The sequence below is a fragment of the Mustela nigripes genome, chromosome 1 (genome assembly GCF_022355385.1).
Source record: "Mustela nigripes isolate SB6536 chromosome 1, MUSNIG.SB6536, whole genome shotgun sequence".
NCBI lineage: Eukaryota > Metazoa > Chordata > Mammalia > Carnivora > Mustelidae > Mustela > Mustela nigripes.
Genome location: NC_081557.1, coordinates 252,259,303 through 252,286,902, shown reverse-complemented (window position 1 = coordinate 252,286,902; position 27,600 = coordinate 252,259,303). Strand labels below are relative to the sequence as shown.

The following is a 27,600-nucleotide window of genomic DNA, read 5'->3' as shown; positions in this document are numbered from 1 at the left end:
TCCATAACCTCTTTTATTCCCCTTGAATTTCAGTGTAGTTAACACAGTGATATATTAGTTTCTGGTGTATAATACAGTGATTCAACAACTCCATATATTAGTTATTGCTCATCAAGATAATTGTACTTTTAATTTTTTTAAAAAGATTTTATTTATTTGTCTATTGAGAGAGACAGACAGAGCACAAGCAAGGGAAGCGGCAGGCAGAGGAAGGGGTAGGCTCCCTGCTAAGCAAGTACCCTGATGATGCAGGATTCGATTCTAGGACTCTGGGATCATGACCTGAGCTGAAGGCAGAGGCTTAACTGACTGAGCCACCCAGGCGTCCCAAGACAAGTGTACTTCTATGGCTCATCACCCACTTCCTCTTTTATTTAAAAAAAAAAAAAAATTATTTATTTAAGTGAGAGAGCGAGAACGAGCCAGGGCAGGGGCCGATGGAGGGGCAGAGAGAGAATCCCCAAGCCTGCTCTTCACTGAGTGTGGAGCCTACTTCCGGACTTGATCGCATGACCTGAGCCAACATCAAGAGTCAGTGCCTGACCAGCAGAGCAACTCAGGCACCCACCTATTTCCTCCTAAGTCACTTTCCACAGTGTTTGGGAAATACCTGACACAATATTTGTGAATTTATTTATATACATTTCATGAATTCACTCATATATAACCTCTTTATTTCTCAATGGCCACTTCCCCCTCAAATATTGGTTTTCTTTTCAGAACTCCTACAATTTCATATCTAGCCATCATGCCATGTATCTGAGCACTTTCCTATCAGATTGTAACTTCTTGTAAACATGATTTATTCATAATACTTTCAAATTAAGCAATTTTCAAGTAGCTCCTGAAAGAAACAGCATGTTTTGTTAGAAAAGTCAATACATTTAACATTACTTATTCCTATATAATTGAGTTGCTTTCTAGAAGGGATTATTATCTGTTTAGGACCCACTTAGCATGAAAGCAAAAACAAACCAATTTACAATGTTAAAAATAAAAGTCTTCATGGGTTTTCTCTGTTCACATTCTTAAATCCTCTATTTCACAATTCTACTGAGAATAATTTTTTAAAACCCTAAACCATCTTTTAAGCCCTTCCATAAACTGATACCAAGTCTAAAACCCATTCTCTGGCCCACGGGCCCTGTAGGATCTGAATCAATCCTGTGTCTTCCTCTCCAACCTCATGTGGTTCTATTTTGTTTCCTGGTTCACTCAGTGCATAACATACCACAGGACATGGAGTAACCAGTTAATAAATGATTCCTAAAAAATTATAAAGCAAATTACTTATTAGAGTTGATTAGCAAAAAAATTCTAAAAAATCACATATTCATTTGCACTGCGTCTGATACTCAACTTACTCCTTCCAGTTTTTTTTCCCTCATATTTAAATTCTCATCGCAGCATATCAGAGTGCCCTTTTAAAAACATTTTTGGAAAACTCAGCTTTTCTCCTCTGGCCCATTTTTTCCATCTGTAAAAGTGAAGGAATCCTTCTCAGCTCGTGGCTACCTCGTAAGGAGGCTGTAAACATTAACAAGCTCACATTCGGAGGGCTCAAGACTTCCTCAGATAAAAGATGTTACCAAGTATAAAGTATTATTACCGTTTCTGATAGGATTACATTCTGATTGGGAAAGTATAAATGGGAGTCCCTGGAGGAAGAAGCACACTAATGGTTTAAGGGAGATGCTGAAGCCTCTAGATAAACTAATTTAAGTCAAAGCTCCAGAGTTAAAAAGAAAGTAATTTTAACTGGATTAAATAATGCCACCCATCACGCAAGAACACTCTGCCATTTACATAAAAACATAATTTTAAAGTGGATTTTCTGGAAGTCTATGCAATATGCAATTACCTCAGTTTAGAAGCGGGGGCTGGAATCAAAGATCAAAATATACTGTCAGCGAATGAGGAATCACTCACGAGAATGATTCTATCATACTTGATCATACAATTTTTCCAAATAAACTCACACACTACAAAAACTTACCTAAATGATGTATTTAATGTATAATTGGTAAAAATTTAAAAGTAAGTATTTGAGAATGTCACAAGTTCTCTTTTCCACTCAGTAAGGTCAGCGACCTACTGTTTTTTCCCCTTTGGGCCTCAGCTTTTCACCCAATGCCTAGCATATAGCACTGGAGCTCAATAAGTATTTTTTGTTTAATAAATCATATAGTTCACAATCATTAATACTATATAACAACACAGAGCAAGTCAGTTTAGGTACTAATGCATCAAAGGAAGAGTCAGAAACCCAACAGAGGAAACTAAGGTGAGTAATATTCTTTTCTATGAATCCCAATTTTTTTTTTAAGATTTTATTTATTTATTTACTTGACAGAGAGAGATCACAAGTAGGCAGAGAGGCAGGCAGAGAGAGAGGAAGAAGAAGGCTCCCCACTGAGCAGAGAGCCCGATGAGGGGCTCGATCCCAGGACCCTGACATCATGACCTGAGCCGAAGGCAGAGGCTTAATGCACTGAGCCACCCAGGCGCCCCATGAATCCCAACTTTTAATTGTGGGAAGCATCTTGAATAGCATTTACGTATTTTAAGCATTCCTCCATACCTGAGAGATCATGATACAGTTGAGAATGATCTGCTACAGTCCAGTGACCTCTCCTGGGCAGCACGTGACAGAAATGTCTCTGTGGTTAAGCAGTAAATGTAACAAGCTAATTTCAGATGAGTAAGGGGGATTCCATGCTAATGGCATATGCCCTCTGAAGAAGAAGTGGTACAGAACCTTTGTACCTACCTCGTGGGTTTCCAAAGAGGGCACTGGCTCAAGTTCAAAGACACAACAAAGTCCTCTAAGGATAACCAAACTATGCTACAATTAATAAGCCCAGCTCCTGGAGAACCGAGAAATGGACAGAAATCCAGGTGATGTGATTTCTTGAAAACACCTTTGCTTCTTCTACAGGGTTCACTGAGCTTTTGGATGTTACCCTTTATTCTTATCCATTTTCAAATAATGTCAAATATATCTAATTTGTAACCTTATTGAGGCATATTTTTAAAATCTACTTCATTGTATTATTTCTATCTCAAACCTTCACTGATTTTCAGTTTTGAAGATTTCTTTCTCCTCGTACAGAATCTGGAAATATATATATTTTATATAGATATAGATCTGTCTATATCTATATTTTATATAGATACAGATATAGATTTTATATATCAAACACTGTCATAGTTACTTGTGAATTTACATTACTTCACCTATTTGATGATAAGTTTTTAAGGATATTGAAGTAATGTTTGTACTTAATCTTCATTTGGTCATTTAATCAATAGTACTAAGTATCTACTATGGATTGAGCAATGTGATACATAATGGGATATGAACATGGACAAGAAATATGTAGTTCCTGGAAACATGGGACTTGGGGGATATATCACTTGTCTCTCATATAGAAGGCATTTAATAAATATTTATAGATGTATAGAAGAAAACTTTTCTTCTGTCGTAGGTGGAATTTTAAAATATAGCATCTGTTACAATTATAAGTAAAATATAACCTAACTGGACACATATCTTACATAATTAACTTAATAAGTCATCACTGGAATCCATGGTAATAATGGTTAAAAAGAAATAAAATAGATAATTAAAACCACAGTTAACCTACTATTTTCTTATGGAAGGAAAATTACTATGAAGGTAAAGTATCACCTGTAGGTGATTCGTAAAATTCAGATAGTCAAAACCTTGTGGTAGGAAGCAAACTGCTTTCTGGAATAGTATAGTCCCTCTGACTCTGTGGATTCAAATCAGATTTAGAAATAAGTTTAATGAAGAAATTCAACCCTCGGGGCACCTGGGTGGCTCAGCTGTTAAGGGTCTGACTTCGGCTCAGGTCATGATCCCAGGGTCCTGGGATCGAGCCCTGCATCGGGCTTCCTGCTCAGCGGGAAACCTGCTTCTCCCTCTACCACTCACTCCCTCTGCGTGTGTTCCTTTTCTTGCTGTGTCTCTCTGTCAAATAAATAAATAAAATCTTAAAAAAAAAAAAAGAGATTCAACCCTCAAAAATTTATCACCAAACATTTTGCTAGGGGTTTCCTCTATCATAGTTATTTGTTATAAATGTAGTTATATGACTGACTGTATTCAGTCACTATATGCTACACTAGAGAGAAAACATCTTAAGGACAAGACAAGAATCTCTTCCAACTTATTCATTTTTCCATGAAGACTTCTTTGCATGCTACTTATATTAATTTTATACAAGATTCAACTGTTGTGAAAACTTTGTAATTTTTGGAGTAAACAAAAAATCTTCTTGTTGAGTAAATAAAATATTCACACCTCAAATGTGGCCAAGTTTTTCATAAATTAAATTTCTATTTGTTTCCTCTTTGTACATGTAGTCACACCTTAAGAAAGCAACTGCAAATTTTTCAGTAAGGAAAGGCAGAAAAATGAGATGATTATATGATAGGTGCCTGGATTACAAATAAAATGCTGTTTTGAATTCATTTTCATTTGCTTGCTTCAGAAATAATCTTGAGAATTACATTATATATATTGCCCCATATTAGAAGAAACAGAGTACTACAGATTTCCGTAAGCCAGTTAGAAAATGAATATCATACATAAAGCCTGCACATATATTTCAAACTTTTAGCATTAGAAGATGACTAGAAATTATTAACTACCTTGACAAAGAACTTGGACTCCCTGATGCTCTCCTAAATAGACTCACAGTATATCTGTTCCATTTTACTGTACATAGTCTTTACCAAATTTCACAAGATGCTATTTAATATCAAGCTGAAGAAAGCTGACACGACCAGTCTTTTCTTGCCAAATATTGGAAAATTTAATTAAATAGACATTTGACTTCAAGAAGGCAATGTTGAAAACTAAATAAACTTTATCCTTTTAACCTTATTGACTGGCCAGAGTAACATGAAAACATCAATACCTCATCTGCAATGAGAACTCATATTGGATGAACTTTGTCTCTGTCAGGGATGTGATTACTAATGGAGGTGGTGGAGCCGGACTTAAAATCAAATTACTCTGGTGTGACAGCTTAATCTCAGACTTAACATAATCTTTATTCTACCACTTTGAAATCTCTTGGTGATTTAATAATACTGAATTTAAGGCTCAAGCATCATAAGCTTTAGGTATGCCAGATAGAATTTAAGGGTGCTAAATTTTTGGTTTGTCTAAAACACACAATAAAAAAAATAGAATAGATTTTGGTTGGACAAAAGTTATCCACTTGCTTTGAAGCTTTAGAAGAGTGAACAAGACAGCTTAAAGTTTCGTCTGGTTACTTTACGTAGGAAACTTAAATAAATGGTGTTTAATAGTGAGTGAAAGTGTGATAATAGAATGGCATAAAACCAAAGGATACACTTTCTGTTATTAACAATTATTGCTTTTCTTTTCACAAAAGTGGAGATCCTACAAAGCCAGGAAGAAAACAACAATAAAAACTGTCCTTAACCTTAAGTACGTCAGATCATGGATTTCGGCATTTTCCCCTGAGTTCTAAATTCCACACAGGGAAGCTTTATGAACAATGAAATTATACGATAGTTTATGGACATGAAGGGATTGCTATGAGCAATAATAATTTTTAAGATAAAAATTCACATTTTTTTTCCATGACTAGTCAAGAACACACCAGAACTACCTACTGCATATTTACTGACGGAGTAGAATCATTGGATTCTTCAAAGTATAAAAATTCAACAAAGTATAATAATTGTAATATGAGACTGGACTGGAGAAAGGCTCTTCAAAATTTAAAGACATATTGACACGACCAATGAGAGAGTCAGAAAGAAAGACTGAACGACTCATGGTCAGGTGGAAGGTATATAAAACTCCAACAACCAGTAGTGTGACTGTACAGCTGTTCATATGGAGTTTGAAAAATAGAGAGGAATGAAAGAAAGTACAGAAAAGAGGGAAAGAAATTAGTGCCAAAAAGAAATAAGAAAGAAAAATAAGAGAATGCAATTTGATTATTATGTAGAAGATAATTTCACGCAAGTCAGAGGAAGTGTTTAGTAAAGGAGGAACGATAAATGGTCATAATTACTGCAGAGATATTAAGATGACTTCTGTGAAAATCAAGCTTGACTCAAAAGGAAGTTTCAGATGATTTTTTGAAAAAAATATTATCTGTAAAATCATGGAGGAAAAAGATTGTGAAGAGGTGATCATTAAAGTAGATCATTAAGGTAAAAAATAGAAACAAAACTTCCAGCTTTGCTGCCAGCACAGAAGTTAGTGTAACAGTCCCTCCTTTTTGGAGTAGTTCGATGTTACTTTGTTTTCTCCTCGAATAGGTATTTTCATTAAGTTAGCTGCACTGCCTGTGACAGATGTCATTCAAGACATTCCCACAGTTTACTTAATGAAAATTTTCCCAATCAACTGATTGTACGGATACATAAAACACATCCCTCAAACATTAGCAAAGGCTAAAAATAGTCAGTGGTATTGGGTCAGTCACTTCACTGGACGATGAAAGGTCACAGTCTCTATCCCTCTCAGATTTTCTCCAGAGCTTGAGCCATTAACTCTGGTCAGCAGAAAAGTTCTCTTGTGTCAAGTTGCAAGTGCCTCACTGCTGTTGAAGATAAAGCAGATGTTCTAGCAGATCAAGCAAAATAATCTTACCAGTAAAGATAAAGATTTCAACATCATTCACCTTCTGACATAATGAAGCAAAAAAAAAAAAAAAAAAAAAAAAAAAAATCCACCAGTAGGGGAATGACTGAATACATTGTCTCTACATCAAACCATGAACTACTTTAAAGCCCTTAAAAAGAATTAAATAAAATTATGCCATCTGACTTACGGGAACCATCATAAGACGTTGTATAGTGTAGTCATATAGCGAGAAAAGCAAGATGTGTATAATACGATCCTGTTTTTGTAAATACACAAATACAGACATATTTAAATCAATATTCATGTAAAAGTCTCCAAAGGACCTCTGAGTACATAGAGGACTGTGAAGAACGCACACTACACTAACACACCCCTCTATACACATGTATATATACATACATACACACAAGTATGTGTGTGTGTGGGTATGTATATACATATATATTTTTCATTTATTTATTTTATCCACATAAAATCTTATGTGTGTATGTATACACACTTGAAGCAATACCTAAAAGAATGGTCATGGCAATGTTAGTTGAATTTATCTCCAGTGGTAGAAACTCAAGTGTTTACTTTCATCTTCATTTTATTATTAGCTTACTTATTATCTATGTAACCAGGAAAAAAAAGACATTTTATTGTACAGGAAAAAGGCAAATGGCGTGGCTTCAATTTAATTTATAGTCTGAAATCAGCCATGGATGGCCCATATACTCCTAGATATATGAGCATTCTATGATCACTGGTGCTCGATAATCAGGTATACTTGATCATTAAGAAACAGAAAACAGACATTTCTCCAAATACAACATACAGATGGCCAACAGACACAGGAAAAGATGTCCAACATCATTTACCATCAGGAAAATACAAACCAAAACCACAATGAAATATTACCTCACATCTATTACAGTGACTAAAATCAAGAAACAAGTGTTGGCAAGGATGTGGAGAAAAAGAACACTCATACACTATCAACTGGTGCAGCCACCTTAGAAAACCATAGGGAGGTTCCTCAAAATATTAAAAATCAAGCTACCCTATAAGCCAATGATCACACTACTGGGTATTTATACAAAGAATAAAAAAACACTCATTCAAAGGGATACGTGCATCCCTATGGTGATAGCAGCTTTATTTGCAAGAGCCAAGATATGGAAGCAGCTCAAGTGTTCACTGATGGATGAATGAATAAAGAAAAAGTGATATATCAAAAAAAAAATGAAATTTTGCCATTTACAATGAAATTGATGGAGCTAGAAAGTACTATGCTAAGTGAAACAAGCCGGTCAGAGAAAGACAAATACCATCGGATTTCTCTCGTATGTGGAATTTAAGAAACAATACAAAGGAACAAAGTGAAAAGAGAGAGAAATCAAGAAACAGACTCTTAACTATAGAGAAAAAACAGATGTTATGGGGAAGGGCGATAGGAATGGGTGAAATAGAAAATGGGGATTAAGGAGGGCACCTGTTGTGATGAGCACCAGGAATCGGTGAATCACTGTATTGTACACCTGAATCTAATAAAACACTGTGCATAAAACATAAGTAGTTTCATGTGTGTTCTGCATGAATCGAATGTTAAAAAAAAAACATCTGTACTTAATTAAGAAAAATCTGAAAAATGTCCTCCCCCGAGATGTCCAAGCCCTAATCCTCAGAATCTGTTAATATTTTACCTTTCATGGCAAAAAACAAAACAAAACAAAACAAAAAAAAAAACAAAAAAAACACAAAAAACCCAATAACAAAAACAAAAACAAACAAAAAAACAAACACACACACAAAACACAAAACCACACTTATTTTTCCTCCTCAACTGTGATTCATTTAAAGATTTTGAAATGATCCTGAGTCATCCGGGTGGAACCAATCTAATCCCAAGGGTCCTTATGAAAGGGAGGAAAGCGGGGTGGACAGCAGAGATGTGAGGCAGAAGCAGAGGTGGAATGCTGTGCTTTGAGGTCGGAAGAGGCCACATGCCACTGAATGCCAGTGGCTTTTGAAGATGGAAAAAACAAAGCAACAGATTCTCCCCTGACATCTTCAGAAGGGAAGAAGCCCTGTCAGTACCCTGATTTCAGACGACTGGCCTCCGTACCTGTAAGAGAACACACTTGTACGGTTTCAAGCCACCATGTTTGTGGGAATGCAGTACAGTAGCAGTAGAAAACTAATAGAAAAGCTCAACTATTAACAGCGACAGAATATTATAAATAATACTCAATTCCGAACAATTACAGAATAAGCGATACGGAACATTCCACTCACCCTCTGCAGTTTTCTCTCCCTCCTTCTTCTAACACTAGGTTCCTCACAATGATTCCTACCTCTTAATGGAAAATCCTTTAAAGTCAGGTGAACTTCACGCCTGATTCTACTTTTGAGGCATCAGGATAAAGGGGCAGTAAAATACTTTAAAAGAGAGCTAGTCAGTCTTGTCAATTCTCAGACAGGTAGTTTTTTTTTTTTTTTTTTAAGATTTTATTTATTTATTTGAGAAAGAGACAGTGAGAGAGAGCATGAGCGAGGAGAAGGTCAGAGGGAGAAGCAGACTCCCGTGGAGCTGGGAGCCTGATGCGGGACTCGATCCCGAGACTCAGGGATCAGGACCTGAGCTGAAGGCAGTCGTCCAACCAACTGAGCCACCCAGGCGTCCCAGGAAGTTATTTTTAATGCTTTCTTTAGTATAATGAGAAGAACAAGACATAGGAATCAAAGGGAAACCCTTGTTTTCAAATTCCCACTCTACCCCTTTCGGTCCACCTTGGACAAACTAAGCTACTTAATTTATATTCCTAGGTTCCCTATATTTAAAATGGGAATTGTATCATGTAAATAAATTGCTATGCAAATAAAATAATACTTTACACAAAATATTTAGTGAAGTATTGGCACTTGGTACTTGCTCAGTGGACAATATCTACTCTCAGGAAAAAGTTCTTCTTTTTTCTAGCAATTTTTCTTTCATTTTTGATTATGACAAAGATGAAGAAAATCAAGTTGAGGAGTTACTGTCTATTTGTATTAAACACCTCAAGATTTTCTTTTTCAATCAGTTGTTTCCTGGGCTGTCGGCTTCGAAGTCACTCCTGTTTCCACTCCAATCAGAGAATGAGTTGCTAAATGTTTAATGATTAATTTGCATCAAAGAGTTACCTAGCAACTGCCACTAATATAAAATTAGATCAGAGTCTTTGTAAAAGTCTATATTCTACTAAAAGAATTCAAAGACAGATGAATTTGAGTCTGTGCCAGAATTTCAACTCTTAAAAACACATCCAGATAGAATATCTCAAAAGCTTAAATGGGGGATATACAGTATGTTTTATATCTTGGTATTCACAGTTTTTTGTTATAGTGTTTTCAACCATAAGCTAAACACTCTATCCATTAAAATAGAAGACATTAAAAGAAGATATTAAAATAATAGCAAACTTATTAAGAACTAATTATGTGCTAGAAATTATTTTAATTCTGTTGTGTCTATCATTCCAATCAAAATAATCTTCTTACATTGAAGAAATAAATCATATTTCAAAAGCATTAGCTTAATTTGGAAATTTCTGGTAAATAATAAGACTCTTCATCCCTAATAGCCAACATGGAATTAAAAATAGGTCCTGGCCTTACACTATGTAGGTAAAATAAGATGGCAACCATGGTCTCCCTATGTTGTTGTTTTTTGTTTTGTTTTTTCACTTATTTTTTGAGAGACGGAAAGACAGAGATGGGGCAGAGGTAGTGAGAGAGAGCCGGAGCGGGGAGCCCTGGCAGAGCTCCACCCTAGGACCCCGGAATTATGACCTGAGCCAAAGGCAGACACATAACCCACTGAGCCACCCATGTGTCCCTCTACCTTGGTTCTTATCAACTCTGGATCTTCAACATTTTTGGAACCTATGATAAATGGAGTTTTTAGTGAACAGCTCCTACTGGTGTTCAAGATAGGGATAAAAACAAGGTATTTCAACATTTTAGAAAATATCATCTGATTTTCACAAGAAGCAGCAGCTGGTAAGATTCAATCAGGTAATATAACTCATCATAAACTCTTGAATTTTGTGTTAGAATCACTGCTAACCAAAAACTGAGGGCCAAGTATTAAAAAATGACTAAGGATTGCTGAGCCCTAAAGAAAGTTAATAGCATATGTTTCTTGCTTTACTCTTATCACTCATTCCTAAAAAGAGTAACACACACCGTTTGTTGCAGGGAAGACAGTCATAATTGATGATACCCGATCTTGGTATTTGAACCCATTTAATAAGAGCATTAGAAAGTGCATGATAAAGTAGGAATGAAGAATTCTTAGAGGTTTGCCTGTTAATACCCCCAATAATATTCCTTTACTCAGTAGACTTTTGTTTTTGTTTTTATTTCTGTTTTGGGTGCGGGTTTTTTTGTTGTTGTTTTGTATCTTTTTTTTTTTTTTTTTGCTTTTTTTTGAATTACACTTGATTGGTTATCTCTTGGCAAGTAATAGATCAGGATAGGACCAAAATACTGCCATAAAAAGTTTCTATTAGATTGTGATACACATAAGCAACCAGTTATCAGTTCTCTTGGCACTTGAACAATCAGAATGAATCCAAAAGAAAAAAAAAAAGAAGCTTTGTTGTAGGAATGAATGCATTTTTGTTTCCAACAAATTTGAATATGAACTTCCTTCTGAGCCTTTCCTCTTATCTTGATGAACTTAACATCAATGAGTTCTCTAAGAGGTCAGGAGAATAGGAAGGGAAACAAGTCAAGGAAAATCACAGTAAAGGAAATTTTATGTTAGGCTTTTTGGAAGAGATTAATTTTTCTCTCAATAATTCCATTAGTTGTGCGTATGTGTGTGTCTTTTAACTACAGTTTTTGGCATCTATGAAATTTCAATGTTATTGAGTACTGAACTTATTTCAAGCTGTTCTCAAAACCGAGACAAGAAAAGATTTGTCACAGAAACTTGAATGTCTATTTGAAGGATTCCAAAAAGCAAAATTGTTAGCGTGTGGTGATTTACTATATGGTGAACATAAAAGCAAATTGCATAGCCCACTTTCTCTAAAAATGTTCACTTATGGAATTTCTTGAGGCAATTTCAAAATAAATTTATGAGAAAGGACTAATAGCTTGAAATCTAGCACTATGCACAAAAAGACTGATCTCTCACATATGGAGAAAGCTGGGTTTTTTTGATATCTCAATATGCCATCATTAATTATGTTAATTATGGGCCATACTGAAGGCAAACAAAGACCAAATAATCAAGCTTTCACCTTAGGACCATTTTGAATTCTAAAATTTTTCTGAAAGAATTTGAATTAAAATGAGGCACTGGGCTAGAATGCCAAATTTCAGTTAAAGAGGATATATTTAGATATTTTATATTTTTGAGTGTACGTTTTAATCACTCCTTACATCTCTAAGTATAGAAAAACTACTCTGAAATTAAAAAGAGAGAGAGAGAGAGAGAGAAAGTAGCATGATGGAAAGAGAATTTGATTGACAATTAGGAGTCAGTAAGTTCTAACTACATAATCATTGACTATTTTACTTATTCTGACTCTCAATTTCTTCACCTATTAGAAAATTAAAGATGGATTTAGGTTGCTTTAAATTTAAATTCCACCGTTATTTCCTAGAAATAGTCTGTGAAGACTCATATAATAGAGACTTAACCTATATTTGTTGAATGAAATAGAACGTTGTCAGGGTCCACCTAGAGACATTTTAGTAATTGATACCTCTTTACGTCTTGCTGCCTATGAGAAGAAATAGGACTGGAAATAAATTAATTGGTAGTAAAAGAGCTAACACCGCTGAGAAAAGCATGAAAATAAAAGATACAATGCCCAACCTCCATGGCAAGCTTGGTGTGATTCATACAATTTCCAGTACCAGTAGTCAAATCCAAAGGGGTGCAGAGCCTGAAATTCAGGTGACAAAAGAACTCACAGAAACCCAGTGGACTGAGTGTGGACTCAGAAAAAAGTTGTCTGACGTGGCTTAGTCATCACACTGGGATTAAAAAGAGTAACCCCATAAGAAAGAATTGGTTTAAGAGCTAAATCACATAGCAGATGACCTTGTATCTGCGAAGGAATCACATTTCAGATGTAATCTGAAATGAAAGATGGAGAACTGAGATAGAAGTTTTGTAAAATTGCACCAGTAGTCAAAAGAACTAGAGAAAGTTAGAAGTCTAGGATGTCAGGGGTCTCCCCAAATCCTGGGTTAAGTTACCAGCATTACATAATTCCAAGCCCCAGAGGATGATGGCACGGAAAACAGATGAGAGGCAATATGTAGATTCAGTCAAACAGCAATGATATAAAGAGCATTTCCAATGTTGTCATCACTGTACTAGGCTTTTAGCATACATTTCTTTTTAATTTTCACAAAGTCTGTGATTTGAGTATCATCCTTATTTTCTATATGAAGAGACTCATTCACAGAGTAGTATACAACTTCATGAGAACTTAGCTAGTAATTGGCAAAGTCGGAATGTCAATTTCCAGGCTCTCACTCTTAACCACTCTTACATGGTCCAATGCTTGAGAGAACTAGGAGACAGGAGCACAGGGAAAATGTGGTGGGAACTGACAAAGAGCGTAGGTAATATGTCTTTGCCATAGAAGATGTACGTAGGAACAGCCACTTCTTTCTCCGTATCACGTACTGTTCTATTCTGCATTGATTTCTGTTCTAATTGAAGTTGAAAAGCAATTAGCATAGAGAGAAGATAATACATTTATAAAATAATATTAATAAAAACTAAATGGTACTTAGTTTCCTTCTAGGCTTTGATTCTAACTTGATGTGATTACTTGAAGGATGATAAATGATGAGATTATGGGTTCTTAGATGGTAAGAGCTAGTCATATTTATATTATTGGGGGTATCTGAATGCTGCAATATTTTAAAGATTAGATTTTCACTAAATGTTGGTAAAAGAAAATTCAATTAATACATACAGAGCAGATTGGGAAGTCTATACATATGAATTAAATTCAGGTATTACAAGTCAGTTATTGTGAGAAATTCCTACATAAAGATACAACTAAATTTACAGGGAAACTCAGTACATTTATTCATGCTATTTATGTAGCTCATATATTCACAATCAACTCCTTATTTACCCATCATTTATTTTTCTTTTGCTGCCTCACATAAATAGTAGGTAAGTGTAATACAGTAAAATTAATTTTAATAAATCCTAACTTGCCTTGGGATTATCTACCATAGGGTACATTATAAAGAGAATTGACATGACTTCTGTCTATAATAACATGCTGCACTCCCTACATCTCGCCTGTCCATTACAGAAGGTTTCTATGTTTATGTTTTAAAAATATGATAAGAAGGGCTGCCTGGGTGGCTCAGTGGGTTAAGCCTCTGCCTTCAGCTCAGGTCATGATCTCAGGGTCCTGGGATCGAGTTCTGCATCGGGCTCTCTGCTAGGCAGGGAGCCTGCTTCCTCCTCCCTCTCTCTGCCTGCCTCTCTGCCTACTTGTGATCTCTCTCTGCCAAATAAATAAAATCTTTAAAAAATATAAGTAAAATATGATAACCTAAATTTAGAAATGTAGAGGTTAAAAACAACACTTAGGTCAGAAGTCCAAAATGGGTGCTAAGGGCTGAAGTGAAGAGTTGTATCCATTCTGGAGGCTCTGGGGGGGGGGAGGAATTCCTTGTCCCCCCGGCTTCATACAGGCTGCCTGCATTCCTTGACTGGTGGCCCTTTCCCTATCTTCGTCTGTCTCACACTAGGCTCTGTCTCTGTTGTCATATATCCTATTTTCAACATTGGCCTGCTCTTAGAAGGACATTTGCAATTACCTTCCATCTACTTGGATAATACAGTACGATCTCCTCAACTCCAGATCTTAAATTTAATCACATCTACAAAGTCCCTGTTGTCACTTAAGGTAAAAACTCACAGGTTCCAGATATGGATATTTTGGGGAGCATCATCATGGAGTCGGCCAGATAAGAACTTAATTGTTTAAATGTCTTTGGGATATATAGAAGGGTTCTGAAAAAATTTTAAGCAATTAAAAAATTTTCTAGCATTCACATGAACTGGGATATCCTTCCATTTCAGAAATTCCTCAATAAGGAGAGGGATTAATTTAAGCAGACTGTGTGCTGAGTGAGGAGCCCAATGTGGGGCTCAATTCCACAGCTCTGAGATCATGACCTGAGCAGGAATCAAACAGTCAGAAGCTTAAGCAACTGAGCCACCCAAGGGCCCACTTACATCAGTGTATTTTAAAAACAAAACGTTACATTCTATGTCTTTTTTAATCTTGCATGTTTATGCTTCTCAGTTAGAGCACGTTGTAAAAATTTCTTTGAATTAAGTTTAAGTGTCCAAGCTCTATAATTTTATTATTGCAAATAAAGCAAATGAACATAGTTAAGTTAACCTCTCAAACTTTATTTATGTCTATAACACTGTACTTCCTAAACCAAATCTTTTCCTAACACTGGTAATCCAGTTAATTTGTTTAATACTCTCAATTCATCTTGTTCCCTTACAATTAGCATCTACGCATACATTTACATATTATTCTTCTACCGGAAGTATATACAGAGCTTATCTAAATGTTTTTTTTTTTTTTTAAGATTTTATTTATTTATTTGACAGAGATCACAAGTAGAAAGAGAGGCAGGTGGGGGGGGGGGAGCAGGCTCCCCTTTGAGCAGAGAGCCCGATGCGCGCGGCTCAATCCCAGGACCCTGGGATCATGACCTGAGCTGAAGGCAGAGGCTTTAACCCACTGAGCCACCCAGGCGTCCCCAGAGCTTATCTAAATATTGATGCCACCTGATGTTTGACTTATTTGATGCAAGTTTATCTTTATATTATTGTAGAATCATGCAGTATGTTTTTACACTACATATTTTAAAGAGAATGCCAGTTTATTCAATTTCATTTTGCAAACATATTCTGATTTTTTTTTTTTTTTTTTTTTTTTGAGAGAGAGAGCACAAGCAGGTGGGAGCAGCAGGCAGAGAGAGATGAAGAAGCATGTTCTCCAAGCAGTGAGCCCAATGTGGGGTTTGATCCCAGCACCCCGGCATTATGACCTGTGCTGAAGGCAGATGCTTAACCAACTAAGCCACCCAGATGCCCCTGTGTTTTGATTCTTAATAAATCTTAGAACCTTCAAAGAAATCACTGCTTCATTAACAAGGGTATTAGCAGTACTAGTCGCTGGCCTGTTTCTCTCCAAGTCACTCCCCTCATCTTGACCGTAGTCACATTAACTTTCAATCAGGTCTCAGAACAGGCTGACCTCTTCCCCTCAGAACAGGCTGACCTCTTCGTTACTACTCTTCTATTTGCCTTGGAAGATTTTTCCCCCAGACTCTTTGCCTACTGTATTCTTCACATCTTTCACAACACCTTAGGTGAGCTGGCCCTTTCACTATTCTCTATCATGCAACCGTGCTTATTTTCTTCTTGCATTTTATTTCAATCTTTAATGATTATATGGTTTATATTATATATGATATAATGATTTTATTATATGATAAAATGGTTATTATATCATATAATGATTTTAATGATTATATGTTTTGGTTCATGTGATGTTGCCTTATCTCCCAAGCCTGCCAGCTTTATAGGGCCCATATCTATTTTTCCCCAGCACCTAACATAGGGACTGACCCATATTAGGCACCAAAAAACTTCTTTAGGTAGAATTTTTGTTAGTATACCAACTCTCTATCTTTTGAAAATTAAGAAATATAGTAACAATTTAGAAGTGTTTTTTACATCTATTAGCACTGATTACATCAAAACTCTAGAAAAAGAGCTGCAAAGTTAAGTATCTTCAGAAGCCATTTTAAATGATTATAGTGAACCAGGTACAATATGATAAGTCCTGGATAATATAGCTATTTGAGAAGAACAGACCCTATTTAAAGGAAGCAGCACCCCCCCCCCCCCCCCCCCCCAGTTCTAGTCTATCACTGATGAAGGAAATGTAGGCTCTGGATTTTATGGTGAATTTGTCTTTCCAGTTTTTTATTGTCTTTTCTGTGCTCTACACTGGGATAGAGGAATCACAGCCTACAGGGAGGTCACAATTTCTACCTGCCAATGGGCATGTCCATCTCCCCTGTCACTCTTATGTTCTGTATTTGATGGAAACATCAGTCTGTTTGGTTTCACCTTCACCGTACAATTTCTTATCTTACACTGTCCCATCTGTTACAAATGCTTGTTCTTCTTATTCTTTAGGACTCCGCTCAAGAGTCATTTCCTTTAGAAAACAGTCCCTGAAGATACCCATGCTCAACACCACACTAGCCACTATGGGGTGGGAGTGCCTTCTCTGTACACCGCTAATGTGAAATGCTCCATTGCTTTGCTGACCTAAAAACACTATCACATCGGGGACTGAGCCCCATTTGATTAATTTCATGGAGGGCAGAATCTTTTTGCATAGTTTTACGTGCCAACACGTGTAGCAGTCCCTGGTATCTAACAGATGTTGAGTGATGACAGATAAGTGGGATGTCTTGAAAGCAAATGGCATCCTTGAGTTGAAAATAATTTCCATAAACCTATGAGCAGCTAGAAAAAGGTACGAGAGAGTTTAGGATTCTGACCTCCAAGAAAGTATGGTCCGTCTATTCTTCTCGTTTCCTAGTAATTTTTATGAATATATGATATTTTGGGCATATCAGCAAACTTTAACTATTAGGTAATCACTGATTCATTTCTAAAATATTTATGGATTATCTGTCACGTATAAGGTACTGTGAAATAGAGAAAAAATGTTTGAGAGAGAAGGAAAGAAACTGCAGTGGGAGAGCAAAAGGAGAAAAGAAAGGGGCACGTGGGTGGCTCAGTCGGTTAAGCATTGGACTCTCGGTCATGGCTCAAGACCCTGAGATGCTGAGACTGACCCTCGTGTCAGACTCGACACTGAGTGTGGAACCTGCTAAAGATTCTCTCTCTCCCCGGCTCTCTTTCTCTTCAAAGAAAGAAAGAGGAAGAATCTGATAGTTATTTTAATAAATATTATTCTAAAAAATAGTTTTTTTTCTAAAAGAGAATTTAAATAATTGACCCTGCTCTTAGAAAGGGACCAATATTTAAGGGATAATACTTGCTACATTACTTGGAGGCTCAGGGAAGAATAATAGGAAAAACTGGTTGCTGGTAGCATACTTGAGGAATAAAATCACCAAACAACTTGAAGGAACTAAAATTCATATACTCTATATTTTTACCATAGATCTTCCATTTGAATTAATAAGGTCTTGTTTGTAGACTAGAGTTTCTTGAGTTTAATCATTCTAGTTGTGAACAGAATACTTTGGGAGGAGCCATTTTGACTAATTTTTTTTTTTTCTCTAACCATCTAATACATGTTTCTCGAATGTCTCCTCTGTGTCAGAAACTGAAAAATGTACTGGGGCAGAAGCAATCAACCTATATCTTGACATTTCTGTGCCATCTTAAAGATTAAACCTATGGGCTAATTTTGGCACTTGTGTTATAAAATATATAAGTATTTTTTACATAGTAAGAACCAAAGAATGCATATATTAAAATATGTACTCATTTGAATATTACTAGCAAAAATATATTTAGTTATTTATAACTAAATAAACACTTGTCTGTTTTAAATGTTGAAGTTTAATGCTTATTCTTAGAGTAAAAAAAAAAGACAAAAACTAATAGATTATGTCATTGTTTATAAATATTAATTTTCCGGTAATACTCATTTTGCCTGTTTTTCCATAGACAATCACACTAACTTCAGATGGCTGATGTGAATGGTGAGAAAATCTGTAAGTGGTGTAACATAAGATCGGTTAAACCACTCATTTCTAGCAGCTCTCCAAATAGCGTGCTCCCTCTCTCCAGTTCTTAAGAAAATCCACCGCAAGAAAAGGTTGCTAGAAGAAGTAATATGTGGTTTGTATTTCTAAAAGGAACAAACAAAGCACTGAAGAGAAAAGCAGGACTGTGAGAAAAGACAAGCACTTTCTGAGTGTAATGTGCGTGAAATTGTACGCCTTGGAAGAAAGACAAATTGTCAGCAGGATGCAAAGTAAAGATTCTTTGCTCAGAAATACTCTATATTGGTGGTTAGTTGTTTTATTGTTTTCCTCCTGACACAAATCTTCCCTGTGAACCAGCTAAATGAGGGAAACTCTACCTGAAGATGCCGGGATTTCAATCCCCGATCAGGCCAGAAGGTATGGAAATGCGACACGAAGAAGCAAGGTAGAGAGCCAGAGTGTGGCATGATAAACGCTGCGGTTTAACCTCTGAATATCTGGGTCATCTCCCAGGAGGAAAACAACAACAACAAAACACTCAGGAGGAAAATCAAACTCAAAAGTAAATGCGAAGGCTATAAAAGTCACACTGCGACTAAGGTGTGACAGGAACCGAGAAACGTATTGATTCACCTGTCCCAAATTTGGTCACAAACAGGAGATCTGTGAACCCAAACAAGAAAATACAGGCAGGAGGGAGAAGGCTGAGATTTAGGAAAAATTAAATAGAACTACAGCAATTCAGAGAAGTGTGTTATTAGAAGGTAAACTTCAGACTTAGGATTCACTCAAAGAAAGTGGCCTCACAAAATTGTTTTTAATCACTATTTTTTTAAACTTTCTTTCCTATGAACATCTTAAGAAAGAAAGAAAGAAAGTCAGTCATACCATCTGATTCAGGTTAAGGTTCTTCTAAAACTGTCATTGTTTAGCCATGTATCTATTTATTGACGCCAAAATCTCTGCAAAAAATTATTGCAAGCTTAAAAAATATATCGCAAGCTTATCTCAGATATTTTAACTCCATATTTCTGATGTGAAACAAAGAATTTTGCTGAATTTTTATGTCTATCACCTTTATTATGCTAATGTATTATTAATACTAATGTTTCCCACATATTTTATCTATACTTTGATATTCTCATTTTTTCTATATTTTTCCATTGGAAAGTATCACTTTAAAAATATTACCAAGAGAACTCACACACAGAGTCTATATAAAGAAAGAAAATTTAATAATAGTATTTTTCCCACATCTCCATATTAAGAAGAAAACATTCATAAAGATCAAATATATCACTTATATATAATGAAGTTTGTTGTCTTAAAAATGAAAATGGGTATTACTGAACTGTATAACAGATAGAACCTAACATAATTTGTTTATTGAGGTGCTCAGTTAGAAAAATTTAAAACACTAACAACGAATCCTAAGTCTGAAGTTTACCTCCTAATAACACATTAGGGATATTTCAATACATATATTACATACAAGGATTTCTCTTATAATATGGGTGATTTAAAGATTTTATTTATTTATTTGACAGAGAGAGATCACAAGTAGGGAGACAGGCAGAGAGAGAGAGAGGAGGAAGCAGGCTCCCTGCTGAGCAGAGAGCCCGATGTGGGACTCGATCCCAGGACCCTGAGACCATGACCTGAGCCAAAGGCAGCGGCTTAACCCACTGAGCCACCTAGGCGCCCCATAATTTGGGTGATTTAAATAACTTCTTAAGTTACTACTTAGCTAAGAGCCTCATTCCAAACTGTGGGCACAAGTTTTATAGCTGAACTCCTTTTTGTCATTATGCTTTCTCAGGTGATTGGGAAGATCAAAGTTTGCAGCGAACCAGCTATTTTAAGAAAGGCATAACAACCTCTTCAAAGTTAAGTAGCAAAAGAACTAACAAAAAGAGTCCAGCTAGACGCCTGGCTGGCTCAGATGGTTACACGACTGCCTTGGGCTCAGGTTATGATCCCGGGGTCCTGGGATTGAGTCCTGCATCAGGCTCCTTGCTCAGCAGGGAGCCTGTTTCTCTCTCTCTCCCTCTCCTCCTGGCAAATAAATAAACAAAACCTTAAAAAAGAAAAAAAAAAAAAGATTCAGGCCCTTGAAGCATTTGCTTCCACCATGTGCCATAACTACAGTGATGAAAATTTTGAGTTAAACAAGATTGGATAACTCATGAAAATATAGAGGAGAAAATCTTTGGGTAGAATTATCGCTGTGTCCTTAACAGGTATTAGAGACAGGCTCAAATCTTGGCTATGTCATTTTCCAGCTACTCTGTATTTTACATGAAACATTAACTTATCCTACTGAGCTTCAGTCAGAATAGTGATACTCATACCTAACAGGGAGGATATAATGAAACTTAAATAAAATAATATATACAAATATTTAACCCATGTGGTAAATAAGATGTAGTAAGTGCCAATAAATGGTGGCCAATTTTAAGTAATTGATTTTTCTTTTTTTATTTCTTTTATAGCATTGGAAAAGGAAAAAGTATTTTATGCTAGGGGTAAGAAAAAGAACTTAGTGTTGATCTAAATCAACTTACTACAGATCAGGGAATGTCTATAAAGTGAGGTCAAGAAAAATTTAATAGTTTACCTTTGCTTAAGGACCTATGCTTTTCTGTTAAGTAACCAGACCATATTCTGAACCCAGTCTTCCTGATCTCTGGTGGTATTTTCCCATTAAACCAATCTACCTTTCAAGTAAGTCACTATACTTTACTTCATGGTTTATACTTCCTTGTGTATTTTTTTTCCTTTTAAAATCATGTTAAATTTACTAAATGAATCCCAATTACACATTACACTTTCAACTGAATCATACTGAAGATATTCAAACAAGGGCAATCATACTAACCCATGTAACTTAAACCAGTATGTTAACAGGCAAGTGGCTGCACTTTAAATTAATATTTAATAAAATAATCGGATGAATATTTTAACATAATGGATATACATCTAAGGTGATCCATAGATTTTAAGGATACCAGAAACCTGTATATACGGGATACACAGAAATCAAATAATTTGTCTCTGAAAATTTGTAAAAGAGAAAGGAAATAATGTGGTAAACCATACTCCTTTTATGCCAAAGGGTATGCACAAATTCTTGTTTATATTGAAATGATTTAAGTAGATGATTTTTTTAAATAAGTTGGCCAGAGGATTTTGGAGTAGTTGTCCTCAAAGAAATTCTGAAGAAATACAGAAAATTGAAGAGACAGCTGTGAAATTCTTTAATATTTAAAAATTGTGAAAAAATCTAGCTTGACATTTCCTACTTCAGCCTTCATGTTTCAAAAATATGACTGAAAGTTTCCTCAAACTGTCTTTAAAAATGAGGTATTCCTTATGGTGGATTTTTATGAAATGCCTTTGGAAACAGCTATTCTACATAATTCACAATGATCTTATTATATAATCTAACGATAATTGACAAAGTTGCAAAAGGCAAATATTATTACCTTAAAATATCACTAATGAACAATAACTGGTCAGTAAGAGCTTTATCTTTCCATAGAAGGATCCCTAGAGATAACAGTGTACACGAAGCATAACTTCAGTGGAGATTTCAATAGAACCCATACGCTTACGATTTCTGTTATAACAAGGAAAATTAGCTTCTAAGACTGCACCAGATAAACTTTCTCTAATGAATTACAAATAAATAAAACAAAAATGAAATTTTCTCTCGACTGCTTTCATTATTACTTTAAAATTTCAATTCATTTCTTGCTGGCCAAATTGCTCTCTATTATTAGATTATGCACAACTTACAGTTTATGAGTAATGTGCTGCTTCTTAAATAAGCAGAAATGAGGCGAGCTTCGACCTATCTCTTGGCACAGCTACACTGGCTGACCCCCAGATACTTCTCTTCAGAGATGTCAAAGGAAGTTGGAACCTGGGATTTATGGGCGATCCCCAGTGTCTTCTACTCTTGGGATGAACTGAATATGTAATGTGAGAATGCAGGACTTCCTGAGTGATCTTCACTGAGGAATCCCGTGAATAATAAATAGTCAGATCAAAAATATTTCTATGAAATGGTGATTCTTCCTTTGGGTAGAAAAGTCAGAAAAATGCTCCAGTTTTGATTCTTCATTATTCCTGAAGAAAAAATATGTGGTTGGCATATGCCCTATCTGACTGAAAAGTTGCAAAGAAAACTTCTTGAGGCTGTAAGAGGTAAATTCTGAAGAATGCTTTAGTTCATGTAATTTTTGTGTTTTCTTTTCAGTTTGTTCCTTCTGGGTGAATATATTTCTCATCCTCAAAATGTCGACAGCACTTATAGATTAGACATAACTGCTTCTATTAAACTTAAAGTTTATCAATTTCTATGCCACTATCATTATATAAAATTAACATTATATAATGTTACATATAGTGATACATAATATTATATATAATATTTACATAATATAATACTATGTAAGTATATTACTCATTTTCACTTTCTATTTGCTTGGACGTAGAAGGATGCAGTATTGGCATGTCATTCATTTCAACTTTCTTCTAAAAATTTTATATTCTTATATTAAGAAACCTTTTAGAATGAGTATTGATATACAGAAATGTATATCAATATAGTCAAAATGGATGCTGCAGAATCCTGCACGCAACATCTAATTATTCCAATGGTGGGCGGATATATGATCCTGAAAAATTCAAATTAGCCAGTCTTTAAAAAAAAAAACATGTATAAATGTGATAATTCTTATGCTTTCATAGAGAATACTTTGTCAATGCATGCAAAACAAAGCTTAGTATCTTTTCACAAGAACAGAACAGGAATATACATACTGTAAGGGACACATTCGTACTGCACTTCCAGGTATTTATAGGTTCCTGGACACGGGTCTGGAAAAACATCAGGACCTGCCACCACTGCACACTGCGTTCTGTTATTGCACCTGAAGTCAAGAGAAAAGAGATAATAAATTTATGGGAAGTTAAATCATTACTAACACCAGTACTAATTTTATTTTGGTTCTTGTTACAAAGATTTTACATAAGGTTTTGGTCAATTTAGAATTTCAGACCTTTGAAGGAAATATCTGTGGTACAGTTAAAAAACTAAAAATAAAAATCAGTTCATCCAGTTTACTCTTACTAACAAATTTAATATTTCAGGGAAAATGGTATGATTTTGAGTTAGAAATTAAATACTGCTTAAGCAACACTAACCGGTCCGTAGAATACTGTCAATATGAACACAGGTAAGGACAGTTTGGTAAGAATTACAAACTGCCGTTAATTTTAAAAATTGAGAAAATATGACTACAGAGTTTTATTAGAAATTGTAAAATAGGGGCGCCTGGGTGGCTCAATGAGTTAAAGCCTCTGCCTTCAGGTCAGGTCATGATCCCAGGGTCCTGGGATCGAGCCCCACATCGGGCTCTCTGCTTGGCAGGGAGCCTGCTTCCCCCCCTCTCTCTGCCTGCCTCTCTGTCTACTTGTGATCTCTGTCTGTCCAATAAATAAATAAAATCTTAAAAAAAAAAAAGAAATTGTAAAATAAATTCACCAATTATCATGATATCCACTTTAAAGGCAGTGAAAATACGATGTGGAAAAGCTTTTAGCCAAACTTTTAAAAAATCAATAAAAATTTAATATTTGAATATAAAATATATGTAAAATTTAATATATATGAATATATAACTAACATTGTAAGTAAAACTATTTTTTAAGAATTGATGCTCATGTCCCCTTGTTCAGATAAATAATTACATTAACCTCACACATTGCTGTTCACCAATGCCAATCTCCTATAATTTAAAATAATTTTAAATCTCCAAAGAGAATAATCAAAAACCACTGCTGAAGTAGAAATATAAACTATGCATTTTTTGTGGCAATTGGGTTAAACAAATCTGGGCTGTGCAGACTTAATCATGGGTAAAGATACATATAATGAAATTGATCCTTATTTTGAAAAAGACGCCCAAGTTCAGAATGGATTTGCTACGGTCAATTTTGCTCAGAAATTGTCTAGATTTGATAATTTATTGATAGGTAGATATTTCTATAGAAAAAATCATGGTTTTTTTTCCAACTATAATATTGCCACTAATTGTATGGGATGAGACATTCTAGTTATCCTGTTTAATGTGCTTGTTTATTCATTTCAGAAATACAGTCCCTCATGGCTAGGATTTGCCATTATACATTCTTGAAGAAATGCTTCACTCTCTGATATGACCATATACTTCTGTATCCTTCTTTGATACTGGCAGAATAAGGAGCATCGAGGGCAGACTTTAGCTTGTTTACTGTGAAAATGCTTTGTGTTTACTGGAGGCTACCATTTGTTGGCCTTAATGAAGATTTTATTTAGTCCCTAAATTAAAATTGATTCATTAGTGAATGCTGTAAGCTGAAAAATATATTCTGTGCAATCAGTGGAAGATTAATAAAAGTCAATATTCCATACTTATCAGGCAATTTAGCCTAACAGTTAATGTTGAGGATCAGCATGTCCCCAAAGTTCTTTTGTGTGGATTTAATGTCTGAGGGCGATTATCAGACAGCCGTGTAATAACATCAGCGTCTATGTGGCTTTTCTTACACATATGCTGCAACGAGGCACCTTGCCGTGTTAGTGTATTCAGACTTTCAAAAAATAGCAGCACTTCCCTTTTACAAAGAAAACTTTTTGAAAGTGATGTCTCAAGATAAGATACATGTTTCTTTGCAGTTAAGGCATATGATTTTCACATCATGCCTTGGGAAAAAAAACCCTCATAAGTCAATCTCAGATATTTATAAAATGAGAAGATATAAAAACCTACAGTTATTTCTTCCTCATCTTTTCTTCATCGAAGAAAAATATCAGGAATACTTTTGAAGTAGAAATGATTAACAATAAAAGAAGTATACATCATGAAATTTAGTAAAATGCACATATTCTGTAAAAGTAGTATTTCTGAGCTGCAGTCATTAAGCCAGGGCAAATTTGAAATATATATATTATAAATATATGTGTGTGTGTTGCTTTCTTTCTTCATCAACTCGTTTTATACCCTATTATCAACATTTTATTCTAATCGCTACAGCTCAGATAATAAAATTCATTTAGAAGTTATGTGAACTCTTATAATATTCTGATATGGAAAAGCAACTAACACAACTTTTATTATTTAAACAATCAATGTTTTATATCAACAGACAGAACACTAGCAATGTATGAGTTGAGTGTAAAGGTTAAAATTTACAATTATCAGGACGCCTGGGTGGCTCAGCCTCTGCCTTCGGCTCAGATCATGATCCCGGGGTCCTGGGATTGAACCCTGGATTGGACTCTCTGCTCAGCAGGGAGTCTGCTTCCTTTCCTCTCTCTCTCTCTGCCTGCGTCTCTGCCTACTTGTGATCTCTGTCTGTCAAATAAATAAATAAAATCTTAAAAAAAAATTATAATTATCAAAGTACACAGAATGTGGTCTTAAATCAGAGACTTCAAATGGTTATGTCCATATAGACTAGATTAAAAGATGTATGACCACTATACTAATTACTACTTCACCTATCTGCTTATCTATCTAGATATGTGCACCAACCAGTTTACATATTATATTATTTTTTACAAAAATATTAATTATTTTTGCATATATAAGAAAATTGGCTGATCATTTGCTGTAAACATTAGACACCTTTGTGAGTCCCAAATATCTTACTCAACGTTAACCAAAAATAACTCAAAAAAGTCTTTCAATTAGTGGGATATATATGTGAGAAGATATATAAACCAAAACATGCTATACCAATAATATATTTGCAGTCATTATCATCATTGTTCTGCACTGAACAGCAAGACTTTAAAACATTAACTTTCCAAAGTAATTCCATATTTTACAAATGATTATATTAAATGTTCTTTATAAGTTAAGATTCTTAAAAATCAGGGGGAAAGGTAGATAATCTAGAATATTATTCTTGTATACGATACATTCTAATATTGTTTAAAGACTACATTCCAAAAACAGAAGTTTTATGGTTCTGTTTTCTTTTTCTAATTGCAATCACTATAAATAAAAATAAAATGAACTATACTTCTGATGAAAGCTTATTGAACAATGAACAATATACACAAGTAAGAGTACTTTTATATACTTTTGTAGTGATGTCAAAATCGTTAAAGTAAATTCATTCTAAAATACTATAGATGATAAATGTGAAATAAAATAATCAAATGTTCTCAGGTCCCTTAAACTCAGAATTTTTCATTGTTTATTTTAATATAAATATAAATTTAAAAATGATTTTCAGTATCCTTGATATTAAAGATACTTTTAGAACACATAATAAAGGATGAGAAAAGACCGCAATAATATGGTCAAATGCATCCTAATCCACTAATATTCACAGAGAAAACCTCATAATCTTATGAAAGTATTAAGGCTTATTTACAGTGATAGAAGTTTCAATATTTTTCCAACAGAAACTTGATGCAATAAAAACGAAATCCACTCCAACAGCAGACAGTTTTGAGGAGAAATGGCTGATGGGGGTCAAAAGTTACCACTTCCAGTTATAAAATAATAAAGTCATGGGATGCAATGTATAGCTTGGTGGTTATGGTCAATAATACTATATTGCACATTTGAAAGTTGCTAAGGGTAGCCAGTAATGTATGTAGACAGGAGGCACTCACAAATACCAAACACTATTCTCAGTGAAATCTCTTGGAATTTGAATTTTCACTTACATAACATGGGAACCAGTTATTTTATTCCTTTAAGCCAGTTACTTTACCCCTTCACGAGGTTAATGTGCTTATAAAAATGCATTAGAAAAAATGTAAAATATCATACATATGCACAAAGTACACTTTTGGTTGTCATAGTTAGCATGGTTACCAGTATGAACATTTGTTTCAGGACAGGTTAAAAATACTTCATTTCAAAAGACTGTTCCTTTTGAGAGGAACTTTCAATACGAAAGAAGTAGCAGCCAGGAAGGCACTCTTGGGGTTTAGGCTAGATAATAAAATAAATAACAATAAATTAAGGATAAATAAAATATAAATAAAATAAATAATAAACAATAAAAGAAAGAAGATTCACATTAAAAACAAACAAACAAACAAACTGTGGGTGCCTGGGTGGCTCTGT

At 34.9% G+C, this 27,600-nt stretch overlaps 1 protein-coding gene across 13 annotated transcripts in view; it reads right to left on the bottom strand.

The window, feature by feature from the left end:
* The window catches only part of ADGRL3 (adhesion G protein-coupled receptor L3), an 801,456-nt gene that overhangs the window by 305,750 nt on the left and 468,106 nt on the right, over nt 1–27,600 (bottom strand). For all 13 annotated transcript variants that reach the window (XM_059384586.1, XM_059384618.1, XM_059384626.1 and 10 more), the window contains one exon: nt 23,291–23,400. In XM_059384586.1, coding sequence (XP_059240569.1) covers nt 23,291–23,400 — 110 coding nt within the window. The remainder of the gene's footprint in view (nt 1–23,290; nt 23,401–27,600) is intronic.